The sequence below is a fragment of the Bufo gargarizans genome, chromosome 10 (assembly GCF_014858855.1).
Source record: "Bufo gargarizans isolate SCDJY-AF-19 chromosome 10, ASM1485885v1, whole genome shotgun sequence".
Lineage (NCBI taxonomy): Eukaryota > Metazoa > Chordata > Amphibia > Anura > Bufonidae > Bufo > Bufo gargarizans.
In genome coordinates this window covers 112390271-112407177 of record NC_058089.1, presented here as the reverse complement: position 1 = coordinate 112407177, position 16907 = coordinate 112390271, and the positions used below count along the sequence as shown (strand labels likewise).

Genomic DNA, 16907 nt, shown 5'->3' with positions numbered 1-16907 from the left:
CTACATGGGAGTTTAGGGTATATGTACAAAGAGAGTCTCCCTTGGTGCGGCCATTGAGAATATGAAGTCCGAGACTTCAACATAAGTTCAGCAATGTTCTGCCACTTTCATTTTGGGGCAGGTATATAGACGACATCCTCATCCTTTGGGATGGTGGACATTCAGGTTTTCAGAAATTCGCCCAGGCTTTAAACATTAATGAAATAGGCATGAAATATACTTGCGAGATTCAAGAAAAGGAGATCTACTTCTTGGACCTAAAAATAATGAAAACAGAAAAGGATAAACTTGAAACTGAGATATATAGGAAACCAACATCCACAAATAGCTATTTGCAATGGACCAGCTGGCATTCTCTCCCCCTAAAAACGGGTATTCCAGTTGGAAAAACTGTATGAGTGAGGTGTCGTTTACGAAGGAAAGTAACGACCTCTTCCAGAGATTCTCCTCAAATTTACCCATCAATAAATTTGCAAAACTGGGCACGAATCTCATGCCCATAGCGGTACCCCATACCTGTCTATAGAGCTGGTCCTGGAATTTGAATGTACTGTGTGTCAATATGAATTTAATCCTATTAGTGATAAACTCTTTTTGTTGCGTTGGCATAGACTATAAAAGTACACATTATAAAAAATAAAAACAGAACATTTTATTTAGCCAATTCAAGAGAATTAGACGGAACTGCACCCTGGAGAGGGATTGTGAAAAACAAAGTGAAGTCCTTCAGAGAAAAGATATCCGAATTAGATCATCACCCAAGCAAAAAAACGAGCATCGGGACTCACACAACTCGAGTGCCTGCTGCCCAAATCCAGAACAACTCCTAAGAAGACTACAGTTTTCTTTTATTATTGGTTTTTTACTCATTGTTATTGATTGTATTTTAAATTATTATATAATAAATCATTTATATTTTTGCATAGACGCTTGTACCCTGTTTTATTGATTGCACAAAATAATGAGGTTCTCGATCAAACTCTTGGAGGTGTATATATGTCCACCTTGCGGATCAATATCATTTCTATAATTTTTCTTTTGATCCGTCATTTTAAAAAAAATATAAAGCATTTGCTTTATATACCCGACACTGTGACTAGTTGTATTACTGTGAACTTGGGCTAAACTCTAGATTGGGACATTTATCTGTTACACATTGCCATTTGGTTGAGCAAAATGGGAGGTATCTGTGGGCACCCTCAGCCACTGCTCTAGATCATGCGGCCTGTAGAAACTGAAACCACATTGAACACCTTATGCGCTTTTCTAAGCATTTTGGATGCGATTTTATCTGCACCATCTGAATACACCCTAATGATTGTGAAAGAAACGGCTTCAAAATTCCATAAATGTAAACTTTATTAAGACTTCCTCTCGCTGTTTGGTTCTTTCATGTGTAGGAAGCTTCTATGTCAGGATCTACAGCTCTGTGCGATCACCTCCAGACGCTTTCTGGGACTGGATTTTCTCTGGAAGGATCTCTGTCCAGAACTTGTACTTTCTCTCCTTCAGCTTTGAAGACGATTTCAGCTTTAAGTTAATCCCCATATAGTATTCTTCTGCGCCGTACTGCCGCCATGTTAGGAGGTCGGGACTATTGGGTTTCCTACAGAGAACAATTTGGCATTATAAGTAATGAGCAGATAATGAGGTGACAACAGCAAATGTGTGGTCAGTCCAAATCAGAGTTATGGTCTTACCCAGTCCGAGCAAAGTCCGTCCAGTATTTCATAACCTCCATGGTCAGGACTTCCTCTTCAAGGGTTGCAGGTCCTGAGAAAAAGGACATCACTATTACTAACTGACCTACGGTGGGGGTGCCGGGTGTGTCGGACCCCAGCCGATCTGATATTGATGACCTATACTGCAGATAGGTCATCAATAAATGTAACTTGGACAACCCTTTTAAGTTACAGATGTGTCCACCTGATTCCTTCATCCTAGAGCCGGGAGCCACACATACCACTCATGGCCAAAAAGATGTTTACTGTAAGGTCTGAGCCCCCCTTCCTTTACAAACACATGATACAACTGGCTATTCTCTGAGGATAGAAATGGGGAAGAGTCTTCACAGGATGTTAATGATAACAGTATACTCACCAGCAAAAAATGTATCGTTCCTCAGGAAGGCTCCTCCAAACACAAAGAAGATCTCATCCCCATGATCGCACTTAACAAATTTTGGCCTTTCGCGAGCCAGGAAGGATGGTGGGTGCTGAAACTGATAAAAGTAGATGGGAGGCCCAAGATCTAAAGAGACATAAGAAGACCACGTTATCTGTCCATTTCAGGATAATCAAGCAGCCTGTGATGTATACGGAGAACATTGCCGTCCTTGTATTAGGGTACTTTCACACTTGCGGCAGAGGATTCCTGCAGGCAGTTCCGTCGCCGGAACTGCCTGCTGGATCCGGCAATCCGGACGCAAATGGATGCATTTGTCAGGCGGATCCGTCTGATAAATGCATTGCAATACCGAAACCATCTTTCCAGTTGTCATCCGGAAAAACGGATCCGGTATTTCTTTTTTTCACAGATTTAAAAGTCTGCGCATGCGTGGATCGGAAAGCTGGATCCATTTTGCAGGAACACTTAATACATTTCAATAGAAAATAATGTCCGATACGGTATTACTGTGCACACGGGCTGAACAAGGACCCGTCATCTCTCCTGACATCTCTGTCTAACAACTTGCTTTCCATATATAATAACATTTCTGGAATTTCTTTACATATAACTGCATGTTGTAACATGTCCCCGGGTGCTAGACGTTTGAGGTGACACCGTCCAATCAGTGCTGCCAGCGCAGGGACACAGCCTCCAACTAGTGACAAGCTGCCGTCCATTAATTCATAAATCTCTACTGGAAATAAAGAGGAAATCACAACACAGACGGCGAAGGAAAGAAGTTCCAGAATTGTTCTTTTATGGGGAATACAATTTACTAAATCAGACTTGTCATGTTCCTCAGTTCATTCCTTAAATGCAGGGCTGTGGAGTCGGTAGATAAATGCTCCGACTCCTCAGTTTTTTGTACTTCCGACTCCGACTCCGACTCCTCTGTATTTAATATGCAAATGTATTTTATACATTCCTTGAAGGAAAGAAAGAAGTTCTTCTAAGCTCTTCTAGCACAGAGAGGTAGTTGGGCAGAAGCTGCTGCCTTCTCCTTTGTGTGCTGATCTTCTGCTGAAGACAGGGCAGTGGGAGGATCCAAGAAGGGACATTTATTTTAAAACATGATTTCCCTAGAAGAATCCCATAGTCATGTTTAAAGTTTAAGATAACATTCTGAGTTTACACGTTTTATAGCCTTAGCTGAATGACAGCAGTTTTTCCAATGGTTTACAGCAGGGATGTCAAACTCATGGCCCTCCAGCTGTTGCAAAACTACAACTCCCATCATGCCTGGGCATACTACAGCTATCAGGGAATGATGGGAGTTGTAGTTTTGCAACATCTGGAGGGCCATGAGTTTGACATCCATGGTTTACAGCTTCAGTCTTGAACTATTGACCCTCCATTCCCTTCACTTATACAAGTGTCTCTAGTCCTGCAAAACACATATTTACTTAATCCCTTATCAGTGAGAGGCTCGGTAAACCATGGGCATTGTGTTCCCTGTAACATCAGAACACAACACAATGGAAAGTATATGTATTGCCACTCCTAATTGTGCATTGCGTGCCATATAGTGAAGCATATGAAAAGCATGCTTCTTCACATCACTGAACGCGTTTGTTTTGCGGTTACGTGAGGCACTGCATGCATTGGCCTTTATTCTTACAGTAGAGAAGTCATTAATTATAACTGTTTATGAATTCGGACATTTAAACTTGCTTTTTTATTTTTTTATTCCAATTTAAATTTAGTAGGAGTCGGAGTCGGTTCATTTTTTGCCGACTCCGACTCCAGGTACCCAAAATTGACTCTGACTCCGACTCCGAGACTCCGACTCCACAGCCCTGCTTAAATGTCCTTCAGACCTTCCTCAGGTAACAGATGCACCCGGCCATCCAGATGATGAAACATGATTCATCAGACCAGGCCGTCTTGTTCTTGTAGTGCACCTGGCACCATCTCTTCCCCAGTTAAGTAACGCACACAGACCCGGCCATCCAGATGATGTAACATGATTCATCAGACCAGGCCGCCTTGTTCTTGTAGTGCACCTGGCACCATCTCTTCCCCAGGTACATAACGCACACACACCTGGCCATCCAGATGATGAAACATGATTCATCAGACCAGGCCACCTTATTCTTGTAGTGCACCTGGCACCATCTCTTCCCCGGGTACATAACGCACACACACCCGGCCATCCAGATGATGTAACATGATTCATCAGACCAGGCTGTCTTCTTCTATTGCTCTGTGACCCCGTTCTGATGCTCATGTGACCATTGTAGGTACTTTTAGGGAGGACCGGAGTAAGCATGAGTGATATCACCAGTCTGTGTCCACTGAGCTCCATACACAGCAAGTTACAATGTGTGTCCTGACACCTCTCTGTCGTAGCCAGTAGGAATGTTGTCAGCCGTTTGCTCTACAGTAGCTCTTTTGTGGGATCGGACCAGATGGGTGAGCCTTCATTCCCCCTACATCATGGATGTCAAAATCATGGCCCTCCAGATGTTGCAAAACTACAACTCCCATCATTCCCTGATAGCTGTAGTATGCCCAGGCATGATGGGAGTTGTAGTTTTGCAACAGCTGGAGGGCCACGAGTTTGACATCCCTGCCCTACGTCAATGAGCCTTGAACATCTGTTGCCCTAATGCCAGTTAACTGGTTCCTCTTCTTTAGGGCATCTTTGGTTGGTACTAAACACTACATACCAGGAACATCCTACAAGACCAGCTGTTCTGGAGATAACGTGACTCGGTCGTCTAGACCAGTGTTTCCCAACCAGTGTGCCTCCAGCTGTTGCAAAACTACAACTCCCAGCATGCCTGGACAGCCTTTTGGCTGTGCGGGCATGCTGGGAGTTGTAGTTTTGCAACAGCTGGAGGCACACTGGTTGGGAAACACTGGTCTAGACATCACAACTTGGCCCTTCTCAGAGTCACTCAGAACCTTACACTTCAAGAACTGAACTGTCCACCTGTTGCAAGGACGTATTGTCATGAGATAACCATATTATTCACTTCAGCTATCAATAATTTGAATGTTATGGCTGACAGGTAGCGGTTTCAACACATTTAACATTATGGTTAGATGAGCGCACGATGCAATTGTACAGTCCTGATCAAAAGTTTAAGATCACTTGAAAAATTGCAAAAAAATCATATTTAGCATGGCTTGATCTTAACAAGGTTCCAAGTAGAGCTTCAACATGTAACAACAAGAAATGGGAGTGAGACAAAACATTTTTTGAGCATTCAGTTTAATGAAAACAATGAATAATCTGAAACAGGCTGTTTTTCAGCTGATCAAAAGTTTAGGACCACAACTCCAAAAAAAAACTAAACTAACCCCCCCCAAAACAGAAATCCAACTTCCAAACATGAACTCAGTAATGAGTAGCTCCGCCGTTATTGTTTATCACTTCCAAAATTCGTTTCGGCATGCTTGATGCAAGCGTTTCCATGAGGTGAGTGGGAACATTTCTCCAAGTGGCTAAGACGGCCGCACGAAGGCCATCTACTGTCTGGAACTGTTGCCTATTTTTGTAAACTTCCCTTGCCATCCATCCCCAAAGGTTCTCAATTGGAGCAGGATGGGCCAAAATAGTGATGTTATTCTCCTGGAAGAAGTCCCTTGTGTACTGTAGCGTTGTCCTGTTGAAAAACCCAGTCGTTACCACACAGACGAGGGCTCTCAGTCATGAGGAATGCTCTCTGCAACATCTGGACATAGCCAGCGGCCGTTTGATGCCCCTGCACTTCCTGAAGTTCCATTGCTCCACTGAAGGAAAAAGCACCCCAGACCATTATGGCGCCCCCTCCACTGTGGCGCGTAGAAAACATCTCAGGTGGGATCTGCTTGTCATGCCAGTAACGTAGGAAACCATCAGGACCATCAAGGTTACATTTTTTCTCATCAAAGAATAAAACTTTCTTCCACCTTTGAATGTCCCATGTTTGGTGCTCTCTTGCAAAGTCCAAACGAGCAGTTGTGTGGCCTTCAAGGAGATGAGGTCTTTGAAGACTTTTTTGTTTTTGAAGCCCTTCAGTCTTAGATGCCGTCTGATGGTTATGGGGCTGGAGTCAGCACCAGTAAGGGCCTTAATTTGGGTCGAGGATCGTCCAGTATCTTGACTGACAGCCAATTGGATCCTCCGGCTCAGTGCTGATGAAATTTCTTGGGGTCTTCCACTTGACTTTTTTGTTCCATAACCCTCAGGATCATTTAAGAAATTCCAAATTACTGTCTTACTGCGTCCCACCTCAGCAGCGATGGCGCGCTGTGAGAGACCCTGCTTATGCAGTTCAACAACCCGACCACGTTCAAAAAGGGAGAGTTTTTTTGCCTTTGCCATCACAACGTGTGACTACCTGACAGGATAGGACAATGAATCCACATCTTTGCACAGATTTGGTCTTTTAAAGTGTGGTCCTAAAATTTGGATCAGCTAAAAAACAGCCTGTTTCCGTTTAATCGTTATTTTCAATTAATTGAATGCTCAAAAAATGTTTTGTCTCACTCCCATTTCTGCTTGTTGCATGTTGAAGCTCTACTTGGAACCTTGTTAGGATCCAACAATGTAAAATATGATTTTTTGAAATTTTTCAAGTGGACTTAAACTTTTGATCAGGACTGTACTTGCATCAGGTATTTTGGGCATAATTGGGGACCAAGGCCTCATACTTCTACATATCAGCTACTATGTGAATGGACTGTACCTCGATAGTATTTTGCAATCTCAAGAGCCGGTATAACAAACTTTTGATCGCCACACAAGTCCAAAAAGCGATCACGAATCTTCAGTGGATCAGTGATGTCACCAATATACTCATCAACAACGAAAGGGATAACGTCAGGACTCAGAACCTGGAAAATGGACATTAACCACAATGAAAACTAATCTGATAATAAGACGAAGCACTTAGAGGACATGAGCTCATCTCACCGGTATAGCCTCTTGGACCTTCTGGATCATTGTCTCCCTTGTCATTCCTTCTGTTATCCCTGTTATATTTATTAGCTAAATAAAAAGATAATAAGAATATTACCATCACTCCACCCAAATAGTAAACCTTCTCCGGGCTCATGAATTTTAAATTTTTCTGCACAATATATTTTTTTATTACTGCAGCGTTTTGTGCTCCAGAGCTGCTCATCCTGTAACTGAGGCAGTAAGCAGCAAATATGATCCCAAATGAACGGCAGGTCAAACGATCACTTGGTCATCACCTGCATGTGATTATTCTTTAGCTTTGCTCATACCTGTGGAAGTGCCCAGCCGAACTCCTGATTATTAATTCCAATGAGAAGCGGGACCTTGTTTCCTTCCTTGTTAGCCATCATCTCCTTTACTGGTTTAGGTAGAAAAACCCCATCCACTGATCCAGGAAAAGCTGTCACGCCCTGCAGAGACAGACAGCACATGAGACACCGACCTGCAGTATGTGCATCAGTGGGTATGTGCACTGAGACCTGGGACAAAGAAAGTCTATGGGACTGTCAGTGACAGCCGAGCACTGCACGTGGCCATCTCGATCAGTCCCACAGTCTTTATATGACGTGGTAGGGCACCTGTGTGACCAACACTTCATCCAGACTTTTCTTCACTGTGGTGATGCAGTAAGAAGGACTGGGAGGTTTAGGACTCCGAGTATAATGCTTGGTATGGGGCCCCCAACCTTCTGACATTTATCACTTATCCTGTGGGTGGATGTTATGTATCAATTATAGAAGATGCCTCTTTGAGAGTTTCCCATGGAGTAATATTGTGGGATGACAACACCTACCATTGCTTTGGTAATAGCGAGAAACTCCTTTTCTGATTTCTTCTTCAGACAGTCGGCTAAGGAGGCGAGATCACAGCCTGATATGTTCGCTACTAACTGCAGAGGAAAACAGATATAATATTCAGATATTGTATATATTTATTTCTGGACCGGTTGTGGTTCTCACTCCCCCAGAGGTGCTAAAACTGCCGGACAGGAACAGGAGGCACAAATCTTGGAATCGTGAAGGTTGTGGAGGTCGTTCAGCCTCCAATAATTAGAAGCAATATTATCTCAGATTGAATAGAAAAAAATATCATCAGATACCATTCCCAGAGAAAGAATGTTGGGTGGACTAGTATTTGTAGTATCCACAAAGTGGTAGTTGTAGTATCTAGTATCCAGTAGTAAGAGAACCTGTATCTAGTACTCAGTAGTATTAGTTGCAATAGTAGTTGTAGTATCTATCTGCTGGTAGAAGTATCTATTAGTAGTAGTAGTATATAATAATAGTTCAGGAAGCCCAAGAGGAGCATGTGCAGAGGATGGGAGTTGTAGTGTTCCTGATGTTATGTCCCAGTGTATTCCCTCAGGCCTTTGCTCCCTGGGGGATCAGTGTAGTGGAAATGTAGTATGAAGAATGAGGCCAGAAGTAAAACGTAAAACTGCAACGTAGAACAGAACTTCAATAGCAGCAGAATGTAAATGCAATCTTCTGGCACCAGTACTAAGGATGAAAGCAGGATGGTTGGCTGCAGTTTACCACTACTTCTGCACTAACCTAGTAGTAGTCTGGGTGATGGGTGTTTTAGCCATAGTCCCTCACCTTACGGCAGTGTGATAGATGCTGAATAGAGCTGTTCACTCTGCTGTCTATCTTCTCAAGCATTCACTTGAGTCTCTATTTCTTTGATCTCTCTGGATAACCTGTAACAGGAGTAGGAGCCCAAGCCTGTGCTTCCTCTCCACTATGATGCTCAACAGGACCCCGCCCCTCCTGAAAGGCAGCAGGACCAGTCCACTCCTACCAAGAGGGAAGGAACTGGATGGTTATCCCAGTTCCTTGCCAACTATTGCCAATCATTCCTTACTGGTGGTAGTTACAGCCAATTACAAGAAAAATTCATAAGATAACATAAAATAAAATACCATACATTATATAATAAACTATATAGGTTAGAGGTACTACACCGTGGGTGAAAGGCAGGACATCCCTGGGATGTGCTTATGGTCCCTACTGGTAGTCTGGCATAGAATACTCAAAGCCGCTGTTCACATTGACTGCCTCCTTAAGGGCATAAGTGCCTCCATGCCAGCAAATTGCTTAGGCTAACATTCCTAACAACCAAGGGAACATTATTGCTAGTGGTGAAGGAGGCTCAGTTCATGATGGTACCAAGGTGGGTGCTAGCTACCCTATTCTAAATATAAACAGGTCACAGGCTGTGGGACTCTAGTGCATCAGAGTCCCAGGGTTCCACAGCTGGGTGGATGTTCTTAAAGGCTGCGGTTCTAGCAAGAGTCCCAGTAACAAAGTTCCCAAACTGGCACTGCTGAAGAGTCCTGGTGTCGGTAAAGGTGTTTAAATGTTGCAAGAAACAATGGCTCCCCCACATGTAGCTCTTAAAGAAGAGTCCCAGAAGCAAAGCTCTAGTATGTCAGAGTCTATTCCTTGTATGTTTAGCCTAAATATTGCCCCCCCCCCCCCCCCCTCAGGTAGGATGGACTGCAAACTTGAGGAAGGATGGGGAATGGTACTGCAAGTGTAACTTGATAAAAGAGAGAAACCCATACAGCAGGGTAATTGCGGGTGGCAAAATAGGACCCATTAAAAAAAGATAAAAACACAGGTATCTCACACTCCTGAAGATCCTTGGGTTCCTGTATCTTCTTGCTTGTCAGAAGACACTTAAATAATGGATGGAATTCCTCCTCCTCTTCTCCCTAATCGATGAGTGGATCCTTGCATTGCTCCTGATGCTCACTCCTGCAGGTGCACCATAACTAAAGTGCCTGTGACATCTAGTGACCACTGTTGGTGATGCAGGCCCTGTGGTTGTTGAATAGGTATGTGCATGGAGTATCTCTGGTTCCAGTGGTAATGGCAAACAGGCCTTTGCATACAGCCAATCCAGACATTTCTTTTAGTGGTGTTGTTGCTCCTCCTGTGGCAGCTGCCGTAGATTTAGACAATTTTCTATGCCTAAAACAGGCATAGAAAATGGTAAATGAAATGGGCTCGCTGGCCAATCCCCTTGACCGCCCACAACATGCCCACTTTTTTAAAGATCTAGCGTGAGTTGGGAAAAGTTGCAGATTACGGTGCAAATAACCTTTGCGCCTAATAGAGACGTATTTACTGTAAGTAATAGTATGTGCAGTGCTGTGAAAAAGTATTCACACTCCTTGAACTTTTCCACATTTTTATTGGGATTTTATATGATAGACAAACACAAAGTACGTGTGAAGTGAAAAGAAAATGATACATTGTTTTAAAAAAATTTAATAAATAAAAATTGCATGATTTTCCTATATTATGACGTAAAGTCATGATTTTATGAAAGACACGGAGGCGAGTATTGCATTTCTCCTTCTTTACTAAAATCCACAGCAGCAAAGAATTTACATTAAAAACTTAAGACCTCCCAAATGCAACCCCTCCCACAAACCAGTCCATAAATAGGTCCTCTCCTGTAATCTCTTCCTCTTTCTTTGATGTGACTAGCAGACCAACACTTGACCACTGGACCGAACCGCCCTCCTTTAACGGAACTCCAACCGGAAACCACGAACCGTCAACCTGGAACTAGAGCTCAACCGGAGCAGGAGACAAATGGAACTAAGAACTTTTCGGAAACACCAACCAACTTGGCGCATTCAGAGATAATCGGTCAGGAATCAACTTATGGGAAGAAAAAACAGGAGAGTACGAGGTAATCCACAGTATCTGGAAACTCATAAAAGCAAGCGGAAAAAATAAGAGCATTAAGCATAAATATCATGCAATACAATCATATGGTCAAATGAATAAATAACTTCGGAAGGGAGGGAACAGAAGGGTGGGCAATACTCGCCCTCGTGTCTTTCATAAAATCATGACTTTACGTCATAAAATAGGAAAATCATGCAATTTTATATCAAGACACGGAGGCTCATATTGCAAGTTTAAAGCGACGACATCACAGAAGAAAAGGCATGCGGAGGAGGTCTGAAATAAAACTCCCTAAAGGTCGAGGCCCTTGACCAATCCACTAACCGTAGAACATCCTCCAGGCGGGCCCCCGAGACGGCCATGGAGGTAGCCGAAGCTCCCCTAACCGAATGTGCCGTGAACACCGACGTATCAATACCGGCCAAGGATAGTACCCATTTTACCCAACGGGACAGGGTAACACTAATAACCGGAAGGAACGGCCTGCGGAAAGAAATGAACAATTGAGGAGCAGAAACGGGACGCAGAGTGGCAGTACGGGCTAAATACTCCTTCAAACACTCCACAGGGCAAAGCGCCTGATTCTCAGGAAAAGCCAGATAGGACACCGAACGAATACTGATCTTCGTGCGGCGAGAGATGTTAAAGGAAACACCACCCGGGATGAAAGACAGAGCATCGAAATCTAGGGCCCGCACATCTGAGACCCTCTTGCAAGAAACCAAACACAGCAGGGTGACCAGTTTCGCGGACAGTTGGCGGAGAGACAAACTCGAATTAAGAGGCCAACCAGAGAGGGATTGAAGGACCAGCATAACGTCCCAGGAGCTAGTGAAACGGGGTCTAGGGGGACGTGACAGCCGCGACCCCTTAAGAAGTCGACACACCAAAGGATGCTGGCCAGCTGGGCAGCCCGCAAAACCCTGGTGGCGAGAAGATATAGCCGATCGAAAAAGATTATTAGACCTATAAGCCTTACCCTCATCAAAGAGAGACGATAAGAAGTCGAGGATATCTTTCACAAGGGCCGTAAAGGGATCCAGATCCCGCCCCAAGCACCAGCCAGACCAACGCTCCCAGGCGGACCGATATACCCGTCTGGTGCTGGGGGCCCAAGCACTCTCCAAGAGGACTCGAGCCGTTCCCGATAGTCCCGCGACGCCCCAGCGCTCTCCGAAACTCTGCACGCAACGAGATGGAGAGAACCGTCCGTCACCAGCGGATGATGTTGGCCCAGCGGTCCGTTGAGGAGATCCGGAAACAACGGAAGGAGTCGGGGATCCTCTACCAGGAGCTCCAGAAGTTGAGGGAACCATACTTGGGCTTGCCAGAGGGGAACCACCAGAACCAACTCCGCCACCTCACGACGAACCTGCGCCAGCACCCGAGGAAGAAGCGCGAACGGAGGAAAGGCGTAAGCCAGCTGACCCGACCAATCCTGAAGCAGGGCGTCCACTGCCTCCGACTGAGGGTCCGGCCTCCAGCTGTAGAACCGCGGCAGTTGGGCGTTCCAACGTGAGGCGAAGAGATCTGTAGAGAGAGGTCCCCAGACCGACTCGATAGAGGAGAAAACCGCAGGATCTAATCTCCAATCGTTGAAGTCCGACGAGTGACGAGAACTCCAATCTGCAAAAGTATTGTGCAGGCCCGGGATATGCGCCGCGATTACCGTGAAACCTCTGTCCAGGCAGAAGGACCAAAACTCCTTCTCCAGATGGGTTAGCATCGCCGAATGAGTGCCCCCCATGGCATTGACATACCGTACGGCTGACACATTGTCCATCCTGAGTCTGATGCACGCCGAGATCTTGCCGTTGGTGAAGCTGCGGATGGCGAAAGACCCCGCCAACAGTTCCAGCGCGTTTATGTGGAGGCGAGACTCGCTGCCTGACCAAGGCCCTCTTGCGGAAACCCCGTTGCAGTATGCGCCCCAGCCGTGGAGACTGGCATCCGATTCCACGACCAGGTCCGGTTGGGGCCCCACGATGGCCTTGCCATTCCATGCGTCGAGGTTTGAGATCCACCACGAGAGCTCGTCCCTCGTCTCCCGATCCAGGGCCACCACGTCCGCATAAGATGCTCCCGCCTGAAGGTGTGAAATCTTGAGCCGCTGCAAGGCCCGATAATGAAGAGGCGCCGGGAAGATCGCCTGGATGGAGGAAGAGAGGAGGCCGATGATGCGCGCCAAATGACGCAGCGAGAAATGAGGGAGCTTCAGTGCGTGACGCAACTCCTTGCGGATGGCTCTGACTTTGGGTCCCGGAAGGCATAGGGTCTGTTCGCTGGAGTTCACTACAAATCCCAGAAATTCCATCGACCTCGAAGGCTGAAGACAGGACTTCTCGGTGTTGATGACAAACCCAAGTCCGGAAGTAAGGGACATTGCAGACCGCAGGTGAAGCAGAAGTTCCGAGGGGGACCGAGCCATGAAAAGAATATCATCCAGATAGATTACTAGACAGATACCCTGGCTGTGGAGCCACGCCACAACCGGTTTCATCAACTTGGTGAAACACCAAGGCGCTGACGAGAGGCCAAACGGAAGGCACGTGAACTGCCACAGATGACCGTGCCATCAAAGTTGGAGGAACAGCCTGGACTGGGGAGCCACTGGTACCGTCAGATAAGCATCTTTCAGGTCCAACTTCATCATCCAGTCCCCTGGAAGCAGAAGGTCCCTAAGTAAATGAATACCCTCCATTTTGAAATGGCGGTAGCGAACGAACCTGTTTAGGTTCCTTAAATTTATTACCGGTCGGAACTGACCTCCCTTCTTCTCTACCAGGAAGACATTGCTGACAACCCCTACAGAGCGGGCTGGAGCTCTCTCTATCGCCCCTTTCCATACAGGACAGAGCCGGTTGAGACAGCACTAGCGGGTGCGGTTCTGGAAGTGACAGATGAGAATCTATCACATCTATTTGAAAGCCCTGAACCGTGGCAAGCTCCCACGGATCGGAAGTGACACGGTTCCAAGCATGCAAAAAATTACGGAGTCTGCCCCCTATACAAAGGTTTGAAGAAAACTGAAGGTTTGGGAGACTCACCGAGCGGTCGTCTTGATCCTGAATGGCCTCTGAATCCTCTCGAGCGATACGCTGGACCTCTAGACGGGAAGAAAGAGGACTGCTGCCTCTGATCCTGGAACGAGGAGCATTGATTGAAGGGGCCTCGACCGTTACCACGCGTCTGGAACTGGACACGGCCGGACAGTCGGCCCCTGAGACTGCCAGCCCTAGTAGAGACTCGCCCGTGGAAAACTTTGTGCATCGAGCTCTGAGCTTTATCGAGCACAGTAAAGGCCCCTACAAACTTGCCTAAGTCTTTAATAAAACTGTCACCGAAAAGGAGCCCCTGAGCCTCCTTACCCGTCTCAGTTAGAGCCATGTTGGACAGTTTGGGCTCTATTTGAATGAGAATCTCCTTCATCCTTTCAATAGAAAGTGAGGAATTGACGTTCCCTACCAAACAAATGGCGCGTTGCGCCCAGCCACTGAGCTCTTCTGGGTCTATGGGTGTGCCCTCAGTCCTGGCTGTCTCAGCCATCTCAAAAAAAAAATTGTCAGGGGCCCCAGAGTATCTAAGAGCTTGTCCTGACAAGCCCGAAGAGTGGAATCTAGGCCCTTGCGAGGATTAAAACCCGTCTTGGATAAGAATTGGACCATTTTGGGGTCCACATTAGGTGTCTCACACACCTTGTTCGGCACCAAGAGGTGGGGGCATTCCGCTTTCAATTTTTTGTGGGTCTCTTTAGAGAGTGGTTTCCTGACCTAATCCTCCAAATAACGGGCCACATGTGGGGTGGGCAGCCATTCAGCAGACCTCGGATGGTGTAGGCTGTCCGGGTCAAACAGGGGATCGCCCTGTGGGTCAATTAGGGAGTAAGACCCCGGAACATTGGCCTCAGGGGCCGCACTAGAGGAAGGGTGAGACGGCGGGGAAACCTCTTCCAACTCATCAGCTACCCGGACCCCATCAAGGTCTACATCAGAGGTACACTGACCTTCACTCAGAACCTCCTCCTCGGACTCCAATTCAGAGTCAGAACTGGGTTCGGGCCAAGCCCGAGCGGATTTCCAGGGGCGCGCTTTTTCCGCCTGGCGCGGGCAGGCTCTTTTACGTGAACTAGGCACTCTGTCTTTTGATAGAACCAAGCTATCAGTACCAACATTTCTGGAGGCATCAGAGACCGGGGCAATAGCCGGGCTAGCAGTAGGGTTTTGCGCTCTGAGCGCCTGGGTAATGGACTGTGAGATTATTGAAGACATATTGCCCATGGCATTAGCAATGGCCGCAGAGATAGAATGCTGCAGATCCACAGCCTGGGTTTCAGCATGGCAAAGACCTGACCCTGTGGGGATCGGGGCAGAGCTAATAGTAGGGGCCAGCTGGGCAGTAGGAACAGAGGAGGGAACATCCCCAGAGAGAGACATGATGGAAGGAGTTAGTCACTCCTGAGCAAGTACAGTGAGGGCAAAACGGAAACCCTAATGAAAAAGGCAGTAACCTACCCCTAACAAAGCTACCTAGCTTAAAACGGCAGTGAGGCAATGCACAGACAGGAGCTGAAGTCTGGTGTGTGTAGAGCAAAATGGCGCCGCCAGCAACCGCTGTAAGAGGGGGAGGAGAGCGAGACCCCGCCCCCTTGCGCTCACACGCCAGGCGATGCAGCCGGTGTACTAAGATGGCGCCCGAGACTGACCTCGGGCGCCCTAAGGCCAAGAGACACACCGCAGGTAACCAGGATGGCGCCCGAGATTCTCGTATCCGGCCGCCCAAAAGCGCGCGATTCGTGAGACTTCGGACGGCAAGAGCGCGAAGGGCCAGGAAGATGGAATGAAAATATGGCGCCGGAAGGTAACGGGACGGGTAAAAAACGGGAACACAGGAAGAAAACAGCAGAACACCGTGGCGCAGAAAAAACGCCATGGCACTGCCAATAACTGACCCCACATGGGGAAAAAACACCCGAGAGGGTGAAGGAAGGAAACCCCCCCCATGAGGAAAATGAAAAACAATAGAATACAATAAGTAGTCCACAGGAAAAAACAATAGGGAGAGAAAAATAATAATAATGATATAACCAGCGCACTAGTAATAAAAAACACAATAATAATAGAACAACAAATAATAATCACAATATAAGAGCAAGAAAGCCACTTATCTGCTATGGACAGCAGCAAAGAAAGAGGAAAAGATTACAGGGGAGGACCTATTTATGGACTGGTTTGTGGGAGGGGTTCCATTTGGGAGGTCTTAAGTTTTTTATGTAAATTCTTTGCTGCTGTGGATTTTAGTAAAGAAGGAGAAATGCAAAATGAGCCTCCGTGTCTTGATATAAAATCTAAATAGAGTGGCATGTATTTGCATTTAGCCCTCTGTACTCTGATACTCCTAAATAAAATCCAGTGTGTCCAATTGCCTTCAGAAGTCACCTATTTAGTAAATAGAGTACACCTGGGCAGCTGTTCTGTGAAGGCCTCAGAGGTTTGTTAGAGAACATTAGTGATCAAACAGCATCATGAAAACCAAGGAACACAACAGACAGGTCAGGGAGAAAGTCAGTAAATAAATCCAGCTCACCTCATAATCCACAGCCCTGTGCAAGGAACGAACCAGGCAAATCTCTCGCATGAAAAATAGGAAAAAACGGTTCCAGCACTCACAATAAAACTTTGTTGCACTTTTATTTCTTCTTGTAGCAAATAACTCATATAGACACAATTCTCTACCCTAGCATAGTTGACTCGTTTCAAACACAGGTGTGTTCTTAGTCGTCAGGGAGAAAGTTGCGGAGAAGTGGAAAGCAGGGTTAGGTTGTAAAAGACATATCCCAAGCTCTGAACATCTCACTGAGCACTGGTCAATCCTTCATCCGAAAATGGAAGAGTATGGCACAACTAGAAACCTAGTAAGACATGGCTGAACACCTAAACTGACAGCCCAGGCAAGGAGAGCACTAATTACAGAAACAGCCAAGAGGCCCATGGTCACTCCGGAGGAGCTGCAGAGATCCACAGCTCAGGTGGAAGAATCTGTCCACAGGACAACTGTTAGTTGAGTGCTCCATAAATTGGAAGTGC

The 16907-nt window shown here is 46.2% G+C and overlaps 1 protein-coding gene across 1 annotated transcript in view; it reads right to left on the bottom strand.

Moving 5' to 3' along the window:
• Nucleotides 1-1419: 1419 nt before the first annotated feature.
• The window catches only part of LOC122920099 (fatty acyl-CoA hydrolase precursor, medium chain-like), a 55050-nt gene continuing 39562 nt past the window's right edge, over nucleotides 1420-16907 (bottom strand). The window contains exons 7-13 of the mRNA XM_044269308.1: nucleotides 7914-8009; nucleotides 7390-7530; nucleotides 7073-7147; nucleotides 6846-6993; nucleotides 2101-2250; nucleotides 1701-1773; nucleotides 1420-1606 (exon numbers count right to left, since the gene is read on the bottom strand). Coding sequence (XP_044125243.1) covers nucleotides 1420-1606; nucleotides 1701-1773; nucleotides 2101-2250; nucleotides 6846-6993; nucleotides 7073-7147; nucleotides 7390-7530; nucleotides 7914-8009 — 870 coding nt within the window. The remainder of the gene's footprint in view (nucleotides 1607-1700; nucleotides 1774-2100; nucleotides 2251-6845; nucleotides 6994-7072; nucleotides 7148-7389; nucleotides 7531-7913; nucleotides 8010-16907) is intronic.